We start from the raw sequence: 22,350 nt of genomic DNA, 5'->3' as shown, positions 1-22,350 counted from the left end.
CCACATGTACATTTATTTTCCCCTCCCTTCCATTCTTCACCCATACATAACCCACGCCTTTTTTGACAGCTAGTTCACTGTCTAGCTGGAATTTAGGGAGCTAAAAAAGCCTACTGTATATCAGAAATATTCAGGGAATTTGCATGCAGGTCTGCTGGAGGAGTGTTCTTTGCAAATGGACTCTGCTCAGTTTCCCTATTACCCACAACTGCACACAAAGGGTTGCCCACCAAGGATGCTACCAGCCCACTGACAAAGCATGGCAGCCATCCCTACCAGTGGCTTGCTCATGCCCACTCATGACTACTACTCGTTTAAGTAGTAATGGGTAGTCCCTAGTAGTCCTGGTCCAAGCACTGCCCCGTGCAGCCTATAAAGCCTCTGTGGCTGACCAGCCTCTCACCAGGCCAACTGGGCTCTTCATACAGCAATAGGTCCTGCAGAAGTGCTGAGTGCTCCAGAAAGCATTTCTCAATACCACTCTGCTCACTGGCAGGCAAACTTCTTTGGCAAGTCCACTCTTCCATTCATGGCATTACAGTCCCAAGCATGCAGTGAAACCCTCCCCCTGCAGCACAGTCGGGTAGCCCGGCTTTGAAACCATGAAGAAACAGCTGGTCAGCCAGTCTAGTAAGGCCAATACTGGGCCACTGTCTTGATGTGGTGGAACCACCAAGCCTTCCTAGGTGCTGGGCTGAAACCCTGCTTCCTACTCTACCCAGTATAATAGGCAGGCTGCAGCAAGCAACACCTCAGCAGCAAGTCGAGAGAGACCCCTCCATACCAGCTGCCTTGTTTTCTAATTCCATTACTATTACTTATATGAAGCACAAAGTAAACTCCAAGAAGCAGTTAAAAACTAAATAAAAAACAAAAGATCTCAACTATTCAGACAGCAAGAAATTCTAAAGATTCTAAATAAGAATGGTTGTTCTAGCTGGGTGCTGGAGGCTTATGCTTGTAGTCCCAGCCATTCATGAGGTTGAGATCTGAGGATTGCAATTTGAAGTCAGCCCAGGCAGGAAAGTATGTAAGAGATTTTATCTCCAATTAACCATCAAAATGCTGGAAGTGGGTGCTGTGGCTCAAGTGGTAGAGTGCTAGATGAGCAAAAAAGCTAAAAGACAGTGCTCAGGCCCTGAGTTCAAGCCCCAGGACTGGCAGCAAATAAATAAATAAATAGGTTGCACTAGTTCAGCACTCAAGAAACGTGCCAAATTCAAGGCTAGTCTGAGCTATATAGCATGAACCTGTCTCCCCTCCTCAATCCTGAAAAAAAAAGAAAAGATATTTCACTATATAAGTGGTACCAACCTCTCAGAAATGGAAGTACTGATATACTGATCAGAAAAAGTCCAATTCTAGAAATGTTTAAACTTTAAAAGAACAGGTCCAGGCCTACAGATCATCGTTTCTAATCTCAGAATTTAGAAGGCAAGTGAATCATGAGTTCAAGATTAGCTTGGGCTAGAAAACAAGATTATGTTCCCCTAAACCCAAAATTAAACAAACAAACAAAAATTTGGTCAGTGTGTGTCACAGAACACAACAATACAAACTTCCTGCCAACTTTAGCTGGATCCTTTAAAGTAACTTCAAATCATTATTGTCATCAAATAGAATAGGATGTGATTTTTGAATGGGGGCTGCAGGTACTTAACCAAACAATCCACCTGTATCTATCTCAATGGCATATGAGAGTTGGCATTCAAGGTTGAGGAGTTGAAAGTCAAGGGGGAAAAAAGGTAATTGTCAGTTTGAAAGTCAAAAATGTTTTATTAGATAAGGAGCACAAAATGAAGAATATTTGGGTAGGAGGAATCAGGAGTAAGAGTCTTCTAGGATCTGGCTGGCATCTGCAAGGAAATGAGAAAAACAAAATTTTAATTCCATTAAATTAATTAGTTAATACTAGGGCTTGAACTCATGACCTCACACTCTCACTTGGCTTTTTTGCTCAAGGCTGATATTCTACCATTTGAGCCACAATTCCACTTCTGGCTTTTTGCTGCCTGGACTGGCTTAGAACCATGATTCTCAGATTCTCTGGTCTCAGCTTCCTAAGTAGCTAATGTCACACGAGTGAGCTGGGAGTACTTGATCTCTTAATTCTTTTTATTGATAAAAAGCACTATGTACATCTGATAATATACACTCAACTATAGCCCCAGTAAATTCTGAGGTAACCCCAGAAAATACATTACCTCCTTAGTACTGCTGTGCACACAGAAACTTGATAATACATTTTAAAATAATTCCACAGAGACATCAATGTATCCTTCCTGTGTCACTAGTCACACGTGAGGAGACTGACTCTACAGGAAACTACTTAGGACAATTCTGGACTAGTTCTGATTAACTTATGTCGCTATTTTTTCCCTTTCATCTAGCCTACTTATAAATTCAGCAATATTTTTGAGCAGTTACAATGTATCTTAGGGAATAAGAATTAATATAGCATTACCAGTTTCTGAGGGACTTAGCTAGTAAAAAGTGGAGTTGTCTATAAAAACAGAAAATGGTATAAAGTACATTACATGCTAAATGAACAAATTATTCTAATATGAGAACAATATGGGGCTGGGGATATAGCCTAGTGGCAAGAGTGCCTGCCTCGGATACACGAGGCCCTAGGTTCGATTCCCCAGCACCACATATACAGAAAACGGCCAGAAGCGGCGCTGTGGCTCAAGTGGCAGAGTGCTAGCCTTGAGCGGGAAGAAGCCAGGGACAGTGCTTAGGCCCTGAGTCCAAGGCCCAGGACTGGCCAAAAAAAAAAAAAAAAAAAAAAAAAAAGAGAACAATATGTTATATACATATGGAATAGAGCTGTGGTTCAAGTGGGAGAGCACTAGTCTTGAGAAAGCCCTGAGTTCAAGTCTCAGGACTTGCACCCCCTCACCTCCCCCCCCCCAAAAAAAAAAGAAAAAGAGGAAAAAAACAAACCCAAACTTGAAACAAATGATGCTCCGTTTTTTCCTTGCTGGTCTTGGGGCTTTAACTTGGCTTGGGTACTGTCTCTGAGCTTCTTTTTGCTAAAGGCTAGTGCTCTACCACTTGAACCACAGTACCACTTCTGGCGTTTTTCTGAGTAGTTTATCAGACATAAAGAGTCTCATGGACATGAGATCTCAGCCTCCTGAGTAGCTAGGATTATAGGTGCAAAACCACCAGTGCCCAGCTTGATGAGCCATCTTTATCAAGACTATAAGAGCCAGGTGTGGTAGTACGCACCTGTAATGCCAGCATGCAGGAGGTTGAAGCAGAAGGATTGTGAGTTAAAGTCTAGCATGGACCATATAATGAGATGCTGTCTCAAGAAAACAGATTTTTTTTTCAGGTCCTGGGGCTTGAACTCTGGGTCTCAGCACTGTCTCTGACTTCCTTTTGCTCAAGGCTAGCACTCTCCCACTTGAGCCATAGCGACCCTTCTGGCTTTTTCTGTGGTTAATTGGAGATCAGAGTCTTACAAACTTTCCTTGAACTGCAATCCTATAATCCTCCGATCTCAGCCTCCTGAGAGCGAGGATTACAGGCATGAACCACTGGTGCCTGGCAAAACAAAAACAAAAACAACCCACCACCACCAACAAAACAGACTCTTATCTAACTTAATGTAATTTTTTTGATTCCTCAGGGATTACATGAAAAAAAAATTATCCCTGGGTTTGGCAGCAGAGTGTTAACTCTGAAGAAGCATCTGGTCTTACCAGAGAATTTTTTCCTAGGTTTTAACTTTAAAGTTACCATTTTTTACTAGATAGCTATACATAGTATATATGTCTACCAAACAGTGTATCACAGGAATTCAAAGCTCATCATTTATCTAGGTCTGTTAAATGTTGATTTTTTTTTTTTTTTTTTGCTGGTCTTGGGGCCTCGGTGCTGTCCCTGAGCCTCTTTGTGCTCAAAGTTAGCAGTCTACCACTTGAGCCACAGTGCCACTTCTGAGTAGTTTATTGGAGATAAGAGTCTCATGGGGATGTTTCTACCCAGGCTGGTTTTGAGCTGTGATCCTCAGATCTCAGCCTCCGAGGTAGCTAGGATTATAGGCATGAGCCATTAATGCCCAGCTCAATGTATGCTTTTGGATAGACCCCAGTACTGTTGTATCTTCCTCTTCTGGGGTCAAATCTCATTTTATGGTGTGCAGATGTATTCCACAGTTTTAAGTCAGATCCTACCAATAAAAGTGGCCAATACCTAGAAGCAACTGTTAAATATTATTGTTTACAGCTAAGGGGCATTTGCTTTTGGCATCTGTCATGTCTCACCAGAAGGAACATTCATTCTGGTAAAAAAAACAAACAAAACCCTAACAGATTCATCTGCTTCACTGTACACAGTGTAAGACCTGAAACAACAGGCTAATTATTCATTCATTCAATAAATATTTGCCTGAAGGCCTACTATTTGCAGACAGTTGGGCTATAATCCCATTCCCAGCCTTTATAATATTCCTTTTTCCAAGAGTAGTTTGGCTGGGCAACCTAAGGCAATGCAGTATTCAAATATCTGAGCCCTGATGGGTATACACAAGGTAATCTTAAGGAAAGGCTTCACCTGTGGGAAATAAGATTTTGGTCTCCTCTGCTAAATTAAGCATTCACATATCAATAGTGAAAGACTCTTCAGAGACTCAGAAGTTTTAAGGGCCCATTAAGAAAAGTATGATTTTTTTTGATGAGGATTAAAACTATATGGCATAGGAAAAGAATTGCAGAGCAGTGAAGCACAGCTGTCTGATTAATCTCAGTCCATTACAAGAGGCATGATAGATCTAGAATGAATGCAACTTAGATAAGAAAAAAAAAGCAATACATACTAATGTCAGGGAAAACAACTTAGCATGTTAACAGAATTCTAATTTAACTAGTAAATGCCTATTCATTAGTGTAAAAAAGCCATAACAGAGGCTATATACTGAGAAAAGACATATACACAACAAACCCTTTAATTTGGTACCATAATCTGAAAGAAAATTGGACCCAAATTGCTTTATGTCCAGTTTAATCTTGCTACCATCTGACGAGATAGTGGAATAAAATTGAAACACTTACTTAAGATGTTCAGTTACTGTGCATTCCCATCTACAAGTAGAAATGGTTCAAAATAAATATACTATGTCAACTGAAATTCACTTAATCTTCAATGTTTACTAAACATAAATGACTTATTTCTGGGATATACTGAATAATAATATGAATGCAGAAAAACTCAAAATTAGTAATTAGATTCCAATTGAGAGAAAAATAGCCCACTCATCAAGCCTTTTGGCACATAATTTGGAGACTTCATTTCTTTGGGAGATCAATTATTCAAAAGGAGATTACTTTAAAGGGCATTCTCTACCCACTCAAAAATTAGTCCATTACCCACTCAAAAGCTGGTAAAGATTGAAATCAGAGGATGTGAATTCTGGGGGTAATATTAGAAAAAAGGAGTTTATACTAAATGAAAGTTAACACTTGGTTATTCCAAATGTAGAAATTTAGTACCTGTTTACCCAGCATGGCCTCAGATGTCTAGGGACCACATGGAATTCCATTTCTTATGCTGGTTCTTACGAATTTCTTTTCCTAATTTCCTTTTAGGTCCCTGCAATATAATTCCTTATTCCAATTTGTTACTGATATTATGCCTTGACAATCAGGGATGATTTTCTCTTAGCCAAAATCAAAAGCTTTTTAAATTTGTCTCCAAATTTAGTTGAAATATTGGAAATATTTTCTGACAATTTATTTGGTTTTTGTGATCTCATATTTTCTTGTTTCTAACCAGAGATAGGAATAGGGATAAGGAAATGAGTTACTTAGGGTATTTGCAGAGGCCTTTATGCTCAGGGTCATGCAAAGTACATGAATGTGTTCAGATCAAACACATTTGAATAATCTGAACCAACTGTTTCTGTTACAATGAAGTGAGTAAAAGCTTTTTGCCTCTATTTTACTTACTGTTTTTCCATGGCAGAACATATGGTAAAGACTTGGGAACTCTCATGCCAGAAGCCAGGTTACTCTTATGTTCCATAACTATGTTGTTTGCTGGACTGCAAAACAAGAAAAAAAAAGGGGGGGGATTTCACTATGTCAGCATATCTGCATTAAGCAGAGGCACACAAGATAATAAAAATGTGTTTTAGTATAACTAGGGAAAAAACAATGACCTACATTCATCTGAAATGTAAACACATTTCTATCAAAACATTCTTGCAATTAGAATGATTACTATTTCACTGGAAAGTTCCTGGTTCTGTATAGAAATTAAGATGGTTCTATTTTCATTTTTTAGAAATTAAGATAAACCGCAATGCCATCTACTGTTCAATAGTATCAGAGGCTCATCAACACTCTCAATAAACGTTAAGAGATAAACCAAAATGCATTCAACTTAACCAAAGCCAACAAATTTCATACAACTGAGGAAAAATGAAAGTTGTAACCAGTGGAATTAATTTTTTAAAGTTTTTCTACTCTATTACACATAAAGTTGTGCACTTAAAATTAACTGGCTTCATCAACTAAGAATGAAAAAACTATATGCATTCTAAGTGGGGAAAAATGAAATCTAGTATTTTATTTATTCTTTCATTTTCTAATCCAGAAATAGTCTCATTTGAGTTTAAAATTCAATCTTCTAAGGTGTGATTGTTGATGGTAATGAAAAATCTTAATATAAGCTTAAATTAGATACAAAAATTAGAGGGAAGAAGAGATGTATTTTCTTTTCCAACCAATAGATACGCTGGATTACTGAATCTCAATCTTAAAGAACTTTTCATGTCACTATTTTTTTAAGACACTATTTACCCAGGTAAGAATGATCTAAGAGGGGCTGGGAATATGGCCTAGTGGTAAAGTGCTCGCCTCGTATACATGAAGCCCTGGGTTCAATTCCTCAGCACCACATATATAGAAAAAAGCCGGAAGTGGCGCTGTGGCTCAAGAGGTTGAGTGCTAGCCTTGAGCAAAAAGAAGCCAGGGAAGTGCTCAGGCCCTGAGTCCATGCCCCAGGACTGGCAACAAAAACAAAACAAAAGAATGATCTAAGAGGTCTATATAGCTGAAGAGTTTTTCAAAGTATTAAGGTGAGGTAAACCTAGCAAATTAAGTTTACTTAGACAAGGTAAATCTACCCAACTGAAATATAGGAATGCTGGGCACTGGTGGCTCACACTTGTAATCCTAGCTGCTCAGGAGACTGAGATCTGAGGATTGTGGTTCAAAGCCAGCCCAGGAAGGAAAGTCTGTGAGACTCATATTTCCAATTAACCACCAGAAAACTGGAAGTGGTGCTGTGGTTCAAAGTCGTAGAGCAAAATAGCTCAGGCCCTGAGTTCAAGCTCCACAACTGACAAATCAAACCAAACCCATAGGAATGTTTCTGGGTGCTGTGGCTCATGCTTGTGATTCTATGTACTTAGGAGGCTGACTTGAGGGTTGCAGTTTGAAGCCAACCCATCTGGAAAGTCCATGAGACTCTTATTTCCAATTAACCAGGGAAACAAACAAAATCAAAGTAGAGTTGTGGCTCAAGTAGTAGAACACTAGACTTGAGCACAAAACTTCTGGGACGGGGCTGGGAATATGGCCTAGTGGCAAGAGTGCTTGCCTTGTATACATGAAGCCCTGGGTTCGATTCCCCAGCACCACATATATAGAAAACGGCCAGAAGTGGCGCTGTGGTTCAAGTGGCAGAGTGCTAGCCTTGAGCAAAAAGAAGCCAGGGACAGTGCTCAGGCCCTGAGTCCAAGGCCCAGGACTGGCAAAAAAAACCAAAACAAAAAACTTCTGGGACATCACCTGGGCCCTGAGTTCAAGCCCCAGAGCTGGCAGGCAGGTGTGCACGCACACGCGCGCGCGCGCACACACACACACCTTTTTTTTTTTCCTGAATCAAGGAATAAATAAGAAAAAAATTCACCAAAACAATATATGGACTAGATTACCACCAAAGGACATCATTAAGCAACAATGGTGGCTTTGCATCTTGGTAATAGGACACTTTGATTTGGGGAGTAGTGCTGCAAATAACACCACTTTATTTACCTGTTGTTGCCACAGAAGTTGGCTGTGCCCCAGACAAATGGTGTGCTAGTTTGTTCCCACAAATCTGCCAAAGGAAACAAAACATCATTTGTGGTACTACTAGGTAAGGCATCAGTCCATGCTAGTTGCATTTGTAAGATTAGAAAAAATACTCTTAAGTTGGAGATGCAAGTACAAATTGATCAAATACCCTGCCTTAGTGACACAGAAGCAGGAATTTAATTGAAGGATATAAACATGAGTGGCATAAATAATAATAAACATGCCTAGTAACAATCAAACACAGATGGTACGACACAATTTATGGAAAAAAGCAGATGTAAAGAAGTGCATTTTCCAATCAAGAAGGATAAGCTGTTCTATGTGTCTGCACAGTGATACAAATGTGCTCATTTTGGGGTTCAATAAAAATAATAAGGCGGTGGGAACAACATGGTGTATTCATAAAGAAGAAAATCTTCCTTCTGTCTTAGGCAAGCAACTTGAGATTTAGACATAATGAGGAAAAAGATGCAGAATTACTTCACCTTTATCCCAGTCTTCATCACAAGGAGGGCACTGCCATGTGCTTTCTGCTAGAGTTTCCTGTTTAAGGTTCCTGGTCTGGTTGACTGCAAGGCAATAGAAATTTGACTGTGAAGGGGATTGCCAAGTTACTGTACATAAAGGGCTGCAGGTGGCTTACTGGGTCTTTGTTTCTATAAAAGGGATAGGATGAAAACCAAGCAGAGGGTTTTTTTTTTAAAATCTTTTTTGCTGACAGGAGACAAGGAAAGCAAAAACAAAAACAAAGATGTTTACCACATTTATGGCAACAAAAACATTTCTGGGTGATTTATTAGTAAAATGAAGTACAGCATTCAGAAGAGAAAGCAATCTGACACATACACAATCTGACAAGCTATTGTTGCCATGAGAAAAATACTGTTCTTTAGCATAAACCCCAAATCAAGCTGACACTATAGCATAATGCAGATCTGAAGGGGCTAACTTTCAGATTAGGTAGAAACACTTTAGCCAGCTAGGCTTACCCACATCCTGTTCAATACAACTCTTATCATCACAGCTTGAGATATGATGACTGATTTCAGCCCGAGGAACCTGATGGCGAGCATTGAAGGGACAAGTGGCCAATTTGTTTGCAACATCAGGATGATTCTGTGGAACCAAAATTAAGGGATCTGTCAGTTCTTTAGTCTCTAAGTCTAAAGGGAATGGCTCAGACTGTATTTAATAAGTGGGTCCCCTAAAAGTCCTTGACAAATTTGTTGTTTTAACTCACTGTAGAAAATCACAAAGGAATTGTTATTGCTCATGTAGGTCAGATAAACATCACTTCAAAAATCATCAAAATGTAAGCCTTGTTATGATAGTAGACACCGACAACACAGACATTAGAATTTAAGTGGCTTATATACAGCTAAACAGTAGGTTTGAATTGTATCTTCTCTGTTTCTCAGATTCACAAGATTCAGGCAGTATAGCTTGTAATGGAGAACTCTCTGGATGTCTTTGAAAGCTGCTATTCAGAAGGAACAGTAATTCTAAAACAGTCTGCATTGCAGTAATGCCTCTGCGATTGCAATATAACAGTGTCAGAAAATAGCTGTTATAAAGGAAGCTGCAGAAGAGACAAACCAATGATTTTACAGATTAACATAGGGCTGATTATTTAAAGTAATGATGCTTGAAATGAGGCTCTGAACAGTTTGACCTTTATTTCAGCTATTTCACTAAGGAACAGTCCAGATGACAGAAATTACTTTGCTGACCAAGTTCCTTGTTTTAAAACAAAAGGTATAAAATCACTCAGGCCTATGGCAAGTACATCAGCAACTAGGAAATTTATTAGAAAAAGAAATGTCACAAATGGAACCCAAAAGTAAAAATAATGCACAGAAAGAGAAGGCTGGATAAACTAAGGATTAAGAAACTCATAGCTGGGAGTGCTGGCGCATGTCTATAATTCCAACTACATAGGAAGCAGAGATGGGAATACTTAAGTTCAAGGTCAGCAAACCCTCCTCCATCTCCCAGAAAGGATAGTAGCAAATCCCATGTCAAAAAACTAGCTGAGATTGTACACAGATGTAATCCTGGCTTTATATGAGGTAGAGATAAGAGGATCACAATCCTGAGAGAGGCCCTGGCAAAAGGTTGAGATCCTATGTTAAAACTAAAGCTAAAAGGGTTGTAGTGTGTGGCTCAAGTGGAAGAATGCTTACTAGGCTTGAATTTAAACCCCAGTACTGAAAAACAAAAACCGCAAACCCAAGAAAACTCATGGGGGCAGGAATCTCCATCATTTTCATTTTTATAAGGGATATCAGGTGTTCAATGCAATGGTTTGTGGCCAAAGATTAAGGAGGACACTAAAGAGAGGAGTTATACAACAATGTACTTCAACCAGTTGGATCTCCTTCCCAATTTTTATCTTTGAGAGATGTTAGGAGCCTAGGGGGGGAACTTATATGATAATGCTGGCCCAAACTGTTCAGGTTTAACTTTAAGAGATCCTTTATTTTCAGATTAAAAAGAACTAAATAAGTAATCAACAAAGGCAAATTATGTTTCTAGAACTGTAAATGAAATTTGTTTGTGAATGCTAGAGCTTGAATGTAGGACTTCAAGCACGCAAGGTACATGCTGTATCACTAAGCTACATAATACTTAAAGAGAAACACTTTAAAGGATGTTAAATCTTAAATGTATATAGTTTGGATTGAACTTTTTTGGGTCTTTTTTCTTTTTTGGTACTGGGGATTGAACCCAAGATGGTGCACTTGCTAAGTAAGTGCTTTCCCACTAAGCCACATCCCAGCCTTCAATTAAACTTTTTTTTTTTTTTTCTCTTTTTTTTTGGCCAGTCCTGGGCCTTGGATTCAGGGCCTAAGCACTGTCCCTGGCTTCTTCCCGCTCAAGGCTAGCACTCTGCCACTTGAGCCACAGCGCCGCTTCTGGCCGTTTTCTGTATATGTGGTGCTGGGGAATTGAACCTAGGGCCTCGTGTATCCGAGGCAGGCACTCTTGCCACTAGGCTATATCCCCAGCCCCTCGATTAAACTTTAAAGTTGCTTTCTAAGCATAAGTGCTAGCAGAATTTTGGTTTCTGTTTGACATCTACATGTTAACAACCCTGTCAAAATGTCTCTTTTTTGCTAGTCCTGGGGCTTGGACTCAGAGAGCCTGGACACTGTCCTTGAGCTTCTTAAGGCTATCTATCAATCTACCACTTGAGTCACAGTGCCACTTCTGTTTTTTTTTCTGTTTATTTGGTACTCAGGAATCAAAACCAGGGCTTCATGCATGCTAGGCAAGCACTCTACCACCAAGCCACATTCTCAGTCCTCAAAGTGCCTCTTAATTACTATACACTAAGTCTATAAAACAATGAAAGGAGAGAAAATGATATATTTTAGTAAGAAGTTGAAACCTTGAGAAATTATTTTTTGAAATGATTATTTTCTTGGTCTCAACCTAGGTGTCAATCTCTCTAAAATTTCTGAATAGAAAAAATCAGAAAGAAGTGTACTATAATACTTAATCCTTACCAAAATAATAAACATATCAGATTTATAAAGAAAGAGTAATTTTTTTATTACTAGCAAAAAAGTTTCCTTTATTTTACAGAGGATAAACTCCTCAGATGCTGGCTATAAAGTGTGCTTTAACATTAAAGAGAAAGAGAAACAGAAAATATTATGCATTCTAAGAAATTAGAAAAAAGTTTCTATAAATATTGATTTTAAGCACAGAGGTAGATTCCAAAAAGAATTCTAGCATTCAATTAAAATACTTATGCTAAAACGATTTGCTGCCTATGAAATCTGGCTTTAAATCAGAACTAAAGAGCTAGGTGCTGTTGGCTCATTCCTATAATCCTAGCTACTCAGGAAGTTGAAATCTGAGGATCATGGTTCAAAGCCAGCTTGGGCAGAAAAGTCAGTGAGACTCTTTCTCCAATTAACTACCAAAAAAGCTATACTTGAGCAAAAGAAGCTTAGGGACAGTGTCCAAACCCCAAGTTCAAGCCCTGGGACTGTTATACAAAAAATCCCAACAAAACTGAAGAGGGCATTAGAGGGCAATTGATGAAAATAATATCTTACCTTTCTGCACTTGATGAGATGGTAAGGAAACCTGCAGGCCCTGATCTGGTGATTTTTATCATATGGGCATTGCAATAGCTTTTCGGGGTCCAGAGAGTCGACTGAAAGAAAAATATAGTAAGTATAAAGTACAATAGCATCTTGCAAAAACTATAGTCTTCCAGGCACACTGGATTATGTTTTTTTTTTTTTTTTGCCAGTCCTGGGGCTTGAACTCAGGGCCTGAGCACTGTCCCTGGCTTCTTTTTGCTCAAGGCTAGCGCTCTGCCACTTGAGCCATAGTGCCACTTCTGGCCTTTTCTATATATGTGGTGCTGAGGAATGGAACCAAGGGCTTCATATATGTGAGATGAGCACTTTATCACTAGGCCATCCATATTCCCAGACCCCCAGGCACATTGGACTTTGCAACAGAATTTATAATAGAACAAGGTAGTGTAAAGAAAAAAAATAAAGGGTGACTAAACAATTGAAAATGAGCTCAGTGGCTCATATCTGTAATCTTAGCTACAAGGGGTTGAGATCTGAGGACTAATTTTATTTTTTCTTGGCTAGAGCAAAAAACTCAGGGACAGTGCCCAGGCTCTGAGTTCAAAACAAAACAAAACAGGGTTGGGAATATGGCCTAGTGGCAAGAGTGCTTGCCTTGTATACATGAAGCCCAGGGTTCGATTACCCAGCACCACATATATAGAAAATGGCCAGAAATGGTGCTGCGGCTCAAGTGGCAAAGTGCTAGAGACTTGAGCAAAAAGAAGCCAGGGACAGTGCTCAGGCCCTGAGTCCAAGGCCCAGGACTGACAAAAAAACAAACAAAAAAACAAAACAAAAACAATTGAAAATGCAAATATAACTAGTGTGTTATCACTGAATCTTTTTTATTTTTTGGTGCCAGTCATGGGACTTGAACTCAGGGCTTGGGCATTTTCCCTTGAGCTTTTATGCTCAAGACTAGTTAGTATACTACCACTTGAGCCACAGCTCCACTTCCAGGTTTTTGGTGGTTAATTGGAGATAAAGAGTCTCTCAGGCTTTCCTTGAGCCATGATCCTTTTTTTTATGTTATTTTTTTTAAATTTACGAACATTTTTTTAGTTCTACCAGCAAGAAACAAGCACTGGGATCATGTTAGCATTTTTTCCTGCTTTTTCTTGCTGACAGATTAATATTTTGTACTGAAAATGAGATATATACTATAAAGTATATTGTATTATAGTACAATGTATTATAAATCAACATGCTTACTATGAAAAATTCACATACAGGTATGAATAAAGGAGAAACTAAAATTTCTTAAATTCAAGTCTTAGAACTATTGTGACAAACTTGATACATGTGTACCCATATAAATTTATTGTGATCTGGGTACTGCTGGCTCATGCTTGTAATCCTATTAAGGAAGCTGAGATCAGAGAATCATGGTTCAAAGCCAGCACAGGAAGTAAAAGTCTGTGAGACTCTTATCTCCAATTAACCACAAAAATTTGGAAGTAGAGCTGTGGCCCAAGGAGCAAAGAAGTGGCCTTAAGTACAAAAAATTCAGGGGGCTGGGGATCTGGCTCAGCAAAAGAGCGCCTGCCTGGCCAGTGCAAGGCCCCAAGTTAGGTCCTCAGCTCTAGAAAAACAAACAAACAAAAAACCCATAAAAGACAAAACAAAAAACAAAAAACCCAAGGCAATGGCACGCACAACCTTTGGGCTGGGAATATGGCCTAGTGGCAAGAGTACTTGCCTCCTATACATGAAGCCCTGGGTTCAATTCCTCAGCACCACATATATACAAAATGGCCAGAAGTGGTGCTAAGCCATGATCCTTTTATCTCAGCCTCTCGAGTAGCTAGGATTACAGTGGTGAGCTACCATCACCTGTCTATCACTGACTCTTTAGCCAAGAACTAGCAACTGTGTGGTGAGGTCTCAGTAATCATATTTGATATCTTCAGATCTTAGACTCTCGAATAGCTAGGATTATAGTCACGAAGCATTATCACCTGGCTCCTCTGTGTGTGTGTGTGTGTGTGTGTGTGTGTGTGTGTGTGTGTGGCAGGGCTTGAATTTAGGGTGGGCATGCTGTTGTTTAGCTTTTTAGCTCAAGTCTGGAACTTTACCGCTTGAGTTACAGCTCTACTTCCAGGTTTTTGTTTTGTTTTTTGTTTTTTCTGGCTCAAAGGAGATAAGAGTCTCACAGATTTTTCTACTGGGGCTGGCTTTGAATCATGGTCCTCAGATCTCAGCTTCCTGAGTAGATGGGATTATAGGCATGAGTTATCAGTCTTCTGTTCAAAGTGGTAATTCACGGTCATTTCTGTTCTCTAGTTTAACCAGAGCTTCCCAACCATTATGTCAAAGTTGAAGTGGTTTGTTGACATGCCAACATAGCCACTTGTGGCCTAATATGCTTGCAAATCATCCTCTAATTCCAATCCAGCCAGTTCTAAAGGTAAATTAGCTCTTTTATCAGCATCCTGCATACTACTACTATCCCATGACATGAACAAAGTCAAGAAATAATGCAATTGTACAATATATAGAAGCTTAAGAAATATTAGTGGATAGATTTCTTGCATATTAGACTGCTTTAATTTACTCCTGTAAGTAGTTACTGGTAGTGATTATTCTAGTTAGCTTTAAAATAATCCTACTACCTATATTAGATCAGCAGTTTAATTTTCAAGAGCATAGATGAGAAAAAAAGATCAATGATTATTAAACTGGCCAGTGAAAATATTGAAAAATTGCTATGTGTTGGTGGTTCATGCCTGTAATCCTAGCTACTCAGGAGGCTGATATCTGAGGATAGTGGCTTGAAGCCAGTATGGGCAGAAAAGTCCCTGTGAGACTCTTATCTCACATTGACCACTCAAAAACAGGAAGTAGAGCTGTGGCTCAAAGTGGTAGAACACTAGCCTTCAACAAAAGAGCTCAGGGATAGTGAGGCCTTGAGTTCAAGCTCTACAACCAACAATACAACAAAAGCAGTCGAACAATCTACCAGGCATCAGTGTCTCATGCCTGTAACCCTACCTACTCAGGAAGCTGAGATCTGAGGAGTGAAGTTCAAATGCTAGCCCAGACAGGAAAGAAAGTCCATGAGACTCATACCTCCAACCACCAGAAAACCAAAAATGGCACTGTGGCTCAAAGTGGTAGAATGCTGGCTTTGAGCAAAAAAGCTCAGGGATAGCGCCTAGTCCCTGAGTTCAAGCCCCATGACTACCTCCCCCCCCAAAAAAAAAGAGAACAATCTGCAAAACAAACAAACAAAACCTCCTCGCCAGCCACTACTGGCTCATTCCTATAATCCTAGTGATTCAGGAGGCTGAGATCTGAGGATCATTGTTTGAAGCCAGCCTGGGCAGAAAAGTATATGAGACTATCTCTAATAGAGCTGTGGCTCAAGTGAAAGAGCACCAGACTAGAACAAAAAAGCTAAGGTACAGGGCTGGGAATATGGCCTAGTGGCAAGAGTGCTTGCCTTGTATACATGAAGCCCTGGGTTCAATTCCCCAGCACCACATATATAGAAAATGGCCAGAAGTGGCGCTGTGGCTCAAGTGACAGAGTGCTAGCCTTGAGCACAAAGAAGCCAGGGACAGTGCTCAGGCCCTGAGTCCAAGGCCCAGGATTGGCAACAAAACAAAACAAAACAAAACAAAACAAAACAAAACAAAAAGCTAAGGTACATTATCCAGTCCCTCCCTGAGTTCAAACCTCAGTACTGGCACAAAAAGAAACAACTTCTGAGGCTAAAATAATCGAAGACATGAAACTCTTGGGTGAAAGAAAACCCCTAACTTATATTATGCTTTTAAAAGCGACTTAGGTTATAAAATATATCCAGACCGAGCCACAAATCTTAATAAGGTTGGCTAAAAAAAAGAAATTAAATAGCTAAGCACATTCTGAGGACAATATTCAACCTAATAAAATGCTCTTTCCATTCCTGAAGGATAGAAGTAAAGTGAGATAAACAAATCACATTTGATAAGATGCTTATAAACCAGGAGACTGCAATGAAAATCAGAAGCCAGTGGGGAACTGAAACAGACAGTTTCACTGGAAGAGTGGTAAACATGGAATAAATTGCTAACCATGATCGTGATGCAAATGAGCCAGAGAGGTGACTTGAAGGACAGAATGAATAGGAAGGAAAAGTCTTAGAGGACAGGCAAGCTTATTATGTCAACCAGGCTATTCTTGACCAGCAATCTTTTCTCATTTCTGAAGCTTCAGAACACCCAGGGAGCATTTTTCAGATGAAATTCTTGTTAGTTTCCCTTCATTTAATCCATTCCATCACTGGCAAATATCAGGCCATGTCAACAGCTGACAGAATGGACGTATCTTATGATTCATATACACTACATTGCCCATATAGTGGTACATACCAGGGTTTATAATGACAGCTACCATAATGCTTTGCTTTTTAGTCTTTTGGAAATTTAGGTCCCCTCTAATTTGATTTTTTTTTTTTTTGCCAGTTATGGGGCTTGAACTCAGGGCCTGAGTACTGTCCCTGGTTTCTTTTTGCTCAAGGCCAATATTCTACCACTTGAGCAACACCACCACCTCCCACTTTTCTGCATATGTGGTGCTGAGAAATTGAACCCAGGGCTTTATGCATGCTAGGCAAGCACTCTACCACTAAGCCACATTCCTAGCCACTCTCTAATTTGACTTTTAAAAGAAAATTTTAGGGGCTGGGAGTATGGTCTAGTGGCAAGGGTGTTTGTCTTGTACACATGAAGCCCTGGGTTTGATTCCTCAGCACTATATATAGAAAAGGCCAGAAGTGGCGCTGTGGTTTGTAACCTTGAGCAAAAAGAAGCCAGGGACAGTGCTCAGGCCCTGAGTCCAAGCCCCAGGACTGGCAAAAAAAAGAAAAAAAAGAAAAAAAAAGAAAATTTTATTTTATCTTTATTTTCACTACTGGGGATAAAACAGGGTCTTATACATGCTTGGCAAATGCTCTATCACTGAGATATGTCTCAGAGTTTTGTTGTTTTTTTGTTTGCCAGTCCTGGGGCTGGAACTCAGGGCCTGGGCACTGTCCCTGAGCTTCTTAAGCTCAAAGCTGTCACTCTACCACTTGAGCCACAGCGCCTCTTCTGGCTTTTTTTTCTTTTGTCAGTCCTGGGCCTTGAACTCAGGGCCTGAGCACTGTCCCTGGCTTCTTTTTGCTCAAGGCTAGCACTCTGCCACTTGAGTCACAGCGCCACTTCTGGCCATTTTCTGTATATGTGGTGCTGGGGAATCGAACCCAGGGCTTCATGTATACGAGGCAAGCGCTCTTGCCACTAGGCCATATCCCCAGCCCTCTTCTGGCTTTTTCTGCGTATGTGGTACTGAGTAATCCAATCAGGGCTTCATACATGCAAGGCAAGCACTCTACCACTAAACCTGATTCCCAGCCCTTAAAAAAATTTTTTTTTGATTTTGTTCTTATTTATTGTCGAAGTGATGTACAGAGAGGTTACTAAAATTTATTTTTGAGAGAGGATCTTGGCATATAGCCTAGGCCAGTCACAATCTTCCTGCTGCAGCCTTCTGAGTGCTGGGATTATAGGTACCGGCCACCATATCCAGCTCTCTACTTATTTAATTATTTAAGCTTAAATGTCTATTTCAAAGCTGTGAGTCAGTGGCTTGTGCTTGTAATCCTTGCTACTCAGGACAATGAGGTCTCAGAATTGCAGCTCCAAGCCAGCTGGGCAGGAAAGTCTGTGGTGACTCTTAAAAAGCTGGGATTGGAACTCCAGTTCAAGTGGTAGAGTGCCAGCCTTGAGCACAAAAGCTCAAGGGCAGCACCCAGGCCCTGAATTCAAGCTCCAGTACCAACCAATATGCCCCTACCCCTTCCCCATGTCTTCTTTCAAATTTGAGCACTTCTCTATATCAATACCACACAAACCTTTCCTCCTTACAACACACTATAACTCCAGATATCAAACTACATGTAAACAACTCATTTTCTCAAAGCAACAAGAAGTACATACTGTAAGTGTCTTCCATGCTGAAAACCCAGGAGCTGTTTTCAACTGCTGAGAAGAAGAAAGAAAGCATAGTTTAGGGAATCAGAAATGAGTTATATCAAACAGTAGTCCTAAGCAGTGGAGTCATTTTTTAGAAAACCTTAGTGCATGCTCTTCTAAAAAAATAAAAGCAACTTTTATCCCTTTGAAGCATTTTAACATCACTACCTAATTCATGGTCTTGGAATTATTTCTAGGGCCTACCAAGAGTTAAGTCAGAAAGGATTACTAATATAAATTATCCAGGTGACAAGATGTCTGTTTTTTTTTTTTTTTTGCCAGTCCTGGGCCTTGAACTCAGGGCCTGAGCACTGTCCCTGGCTTCCTTTTGCTTAAGGCTAGTACTATGCCACTTGCCACTTGAGCCACAGCACCACTTCTGGCCATTTTCTATATATGTGGTGCTGAGGAACCGAACCTAGGGCTTCATGTATACGAGGCAAGCACTCTTGCCACTAGGCCACAGTCCCAGCCCCAGACGTCTAGTATTTTTCTGTTGACCATAAGGCTTGAACCCAGGACCTGGGTGCTGTCCCTCAGCTCTTTTGCTCAAAACTAGTACTCTACCACTTTGAGCCACAGTGCCACTTCAGGTTTTCTGGTGGTTTATTGGAGATAAGTGCCTTACAGACTTTCTTGCCCTGGCTGGCTCTCAATTACAATCCTCAGATCTCAGCCTCCCATGTAGCTAGGATTACAGGTATGAGCCACCAGAGCCCAGCTTTAACAAGATGTCTATTTTAAGTGGCATTCCAAAAGCCTGCCATCATTTACCCTACTGTTTGGGCTAAGTCAGGAAAAGTGTTAAATTTCTGCATAAACAGAGAAATAATAAGATACTGTTTTAAAGATTTCCTCTTAAATTCTTAAAAATGAAAGGTTCTTATGGTAAATCAGGATTCAAGACTGTTTATATTAGTGGTAATCACAGTTATAAAAGAGCAAATCTAACAGAAATGTCAAGGACTAAAAGAAATTGTTTCAAAGTTTAGATCCTATTCTACTGGAAACTTCTATTCATAACCGTGATTAAATAAAGCCAAACATGACGGGAAGTACTATTTTTATCATAAAGCCACCCCATAGAAAGCTCTGAAAAGTAGATGTATGTACAGCTATTGTTTCTTTGCATCTTTCCTTTGGCTACTCATACAAGTCCATGCCCATTTCACCCATCAGAACTACTAGAAGCCCTGCACATTGGTGGCTTACACCTACAATTCCAGTTACTTAGGAAACTGAAATCTGAGCATTGAGGTTTGAAGCCAGCCTGGGAAGGAAAGTCAGTGAGCTTTATATCCAATTAAAGACTAAAAAGCTAGAAGTGGAGCTTTAGCTCAGGTGGTAGAGCACCAGTCTTGAGCAAAAACAAACAAAAAAAAATTTAACAGTGCCCAGACCCTAAGTTCAAGCCCCTGCATAAAACCAAGAAAGAAACCAACCCTAAAACAAAGTCTGAGTAGACCACAGCTGCAGGCCCTGAATTCACTCTCCAGGACTGCCAAAACAAAACTTGTAAAAAGTTTGGGAGAAAGAACAAGTATTGTGTTTCTTGATTTTAAGATCTCGAAAAGACTGATGACTCTGGGTGCTGGTGGCTCACACCTGTAATCCTATTCAGGAGGCTGAGATCTGAGGATGGCAGTTCAAAGCCAGCCTAGGTAGGACAGTCTGTAAGATTCTTATCTCCAATTAACCATCAAAAGGTCAGACATGGAGATGTGGCTAAAGTGTTAGAGTGCTAGCCATGAGTGATAAAAGCTCAGGGACTCAGGCTCTGAGTTCAAGCCTAGGGCCAGTAGGTACATTCGTGTACGTACACACGCACATACACACACCCTGTTGTTTGATTTTTGGGTTTTTTTTTGGTACTAGGGTTTGAACTCAGGGCTTCACTCTTGTTAGGCAGGTGCTCTCTACCACTTAGGCTATGTCTGCAGCCTTCCCCATCCTCCTTCTATAGGCTTGTTTTGGTTAGTGTCTCCAGTTTTTGCCAAGGATAGCCATCCTCCTATTTATGTTTCTTTGCATAGCTTGGCTTCCATCATTACAACCAAGCTAGCTTGTTTAACACCACCCCACCCTTTTTTTAAAAAAACAAACAACTTAGCTTTTCAACTCAGGCACTCCGCTTGCCAAGCAGGACTGGGCCGGCCCAGCTCCACCCCCTCCTACCCCCTACCCCTCCGCCCACACATTCTTCTTTCCCTTTTTCTATTTAAATTCCCAACAGGAGGCGGAACTCTCAATTTTTCTTCTATAACAATACACCCCTCCAAATCAGAGTAGGCTCATACTAAATAAGAAAAGTCAGGGAAGATAGTTTGGAAACAAGATAGGTAACAGAGCGAACGAAGGAGGCCTGTGGAGCCTGAAGGAAGATGGAGTCCCACAGGCCAATGGCGGAAACAGCTCCACTCAAAGTCCCCCTGTGCCTAAGGATAGAGGAGCAACTGGAAAAGTGCTCCATGATGAAGGTACCCTAGAGGCGAATTATTTGGAGTAGCTAAGCTGGGGCCTTTGTGCCCTTCCTACCTCAGTCCAAGCAAGAATTGGTCTCACAACAGGAGCCACCGCTACAGCCGCCCAAGCCACAGCCACGGCCCCCTCCGCAACGTCCACTTCCGGCGCAACGTTCACTTCCGGCCCACGACGCCAGGGTGGGGGGCCCCATCCGGTGACTCATCATGGCCTCTGAGGGGCTGAGGTAATGGGTAGGCCTCAAGTAGCCTTGCCTACCCTTTCTCTGCTGGGGCTCGCCCCCACAATCCTCATTGCTTCCTGGCCTTGGTCCCATTCTTTTTGAGCCCACCCTTGTCAAGTCCCTAATAGACCTCTGTGGGGGTGAGGAGGTGAAGCTTCCCTTCTTGGCGCTTGTGGCCACCATCTTAGAAACGACAGTGTGTACTTAGCAATAATGGGACTTTGAAGGGATGGGATTGGAGTGAGGGGCTGTCTGGTAGTCTTGTTGGAGGAAGTTGTCTAGCTAGGAATGTAATTTAGAATTTGAGAGAAGAAATATTAAAGTGGTAGACAGGACAGTTAAAAAAACAAGCAAAGGGGCTGGGGATATGGCCTAGTGGCGAGAGAGCTTGCCTTGTATACATGAGGCCCTGGGTTCGATTCCCCAGCACCACATATACAGAAAACGGCCAGAAGTGGCGCTGTGGCTCAAGTGGCAGAGTGCTAGCCTTGAGCAAAAAGAAGCCAGGGACAGTGCTCAGGCCCTGAGTCCAAGGCCCAGGACTGGCCAAAAAAACCACAACAAGCAAACAAAAATCAAAATACAAATTCAAAAGAAACAATCACCAAGATTGGGAATTGGTGTCTGTTTAGCATGGTATAACAGAATCTCAAAATGCAAAAGGCAATGATAATGTGTGAGAATCATTGGCAGGATGATGGATGTGCCTGTTGGATTAAAGGGAGTTTTAGGTTGGAGATGACAAGTGGGTCAAAGTTACAATTTGAAGTAGAAAACCAAACATACAAATCTATTGTGAGCCTTTGTTATATATTATTTTGTTACACAATATTGGTTTGTTTTGGGGCTGGGAATATGGCCTAGTGGCAAGAGTGCTTGCCTCCTACACATGAAGCTCTCGGTTTGATTCCCCAGCACCACATATATGGAAAACGGCCAGAAGGGGCGCTGTGGCTCAGGTGGCAGAGTGCTAGCCTTGAGCGGGAAGAAGCCAAGGGACAGTGCTCAGGCCCTGAGTCCAAGGCCCAGGACTGGCCAAAAAAAAAAAAAAAAAAATTGGTTTGTTTTGTTACATATATTGTGTTACACATATTGTATAACAAAATAATGTAGACATAAATGTAACCAAATATATATGCACATATATAACAAAACATGTACATATATGTAACAAAATACATATGTATATAATAATACACATTTGAATATAAATTTTTATATAATATAGATTTTAAAATAATACAGATTTTTATTCCCAAAGTGCTTAGGAAGTAGCTACTTAAGTGGACTAATAGTTAACTGACAATACAATACATGCCAGAAAGTGATAGAATTTGTAAATTTCTATAATTACAGAAACCAAGAACCTTTTGAAGGTGAAACAGAAAAGCAAAGTGTTAGCCTTGAAGCTAGATCTATTTATTGGTTATGTATGTAGTTTATGTGAATGTGTGCAT

At 40.5% G+C, this 22,350-nt stretch overlaps 1 protein-coding gene across 2 annotated transcripts; it reads right to left on the bottom strand.

Annotated features, from left to right (window-relative positions):
* Window positions 1–1,772: 1,772 nt before the first annotated feature.
* On the bottom strand, window positions 1,773–20,796 carry Gtsf1 (gametocyte specific factor 1). 2 transcript variants are annotated; one of them, XM_048350331.1, is made up of 9 exons: window positions 20,725–20,796; window positions 18,154–18,195; window positions 12,158–12,258; window positions 9,080–9,206; window positions 8,576–8,659; window positions 8,049–8,112; window positions 5,955–6,049; window positions 5,061–5,090; window positions 1,773–1,856 (listed from the first exon to the last, which is right to left on the bottom strand). In XM_048350331.1, exons 2-8 carry the CDS (start codon window positions 18,167–18,169, stop codon window positions 5,074–5,076), a joined length of 504 nt encoding a protein of 167 aa, XP_048206288.1. In that variant the 5' UTR covers window positions 18,170–18,195; window positions 20,725–20,796; the 3' UTR covers window positions 1,773–1,856; window positions 5,061–5,073. The 2 variants fall into 2 exon arrangements, with proteins under 2 accessions (XP_048206288.1, XP_048206299.1); XM_048350342.1 differs by lacking the exon at window positions 20,725–20,796 and having other exon boundaries at window positions 18,154–18,198.
* Between the last annotated feature and the right edge of the window lie 1,554 nt (window positions 20,797–22,350).

Source organism: Perognathus longimembris, chromosome 1 (assembly GCF_023159225.1).
Source record: "Perognathus longimembris pacificus isolate PPM17 chromosome 1, ASM2315922v1, whole genome shotgun sequence".
In the NCBI taxonomy this organism is placed as follows: domain Eukaryota; kingdom Metazoa; phylum Chordata; class Mammalia; order Rodentia; family Heteromyidae; genus Perognathus; species Perognathus longimembris.
Note: the sequence above shows the minus strand (reverse complement) of the source record. Positions and strands in the feature narration are given on the sequence as shown.

Bases quoted from the DNA above. Each gene is read 5' to 3' on its own strand.
- Gtsf1 (XM_048350331.1), bottom strand. The intron at 9,207-12,157 runs GTAAGATATTAT...TTGGTTCCACAG, and splicing joins ATCTCATCAAGTGCAGAAAG to AATCATCCTGATGTTGCAAA. The intron at 8,660-9,079 runs GTAAGCCTAGCT...ATTGCCTTGCAG, and splicing joins TTGTATTGAACAGGATGTGG to TCAACCAGACCAGGAACCTT.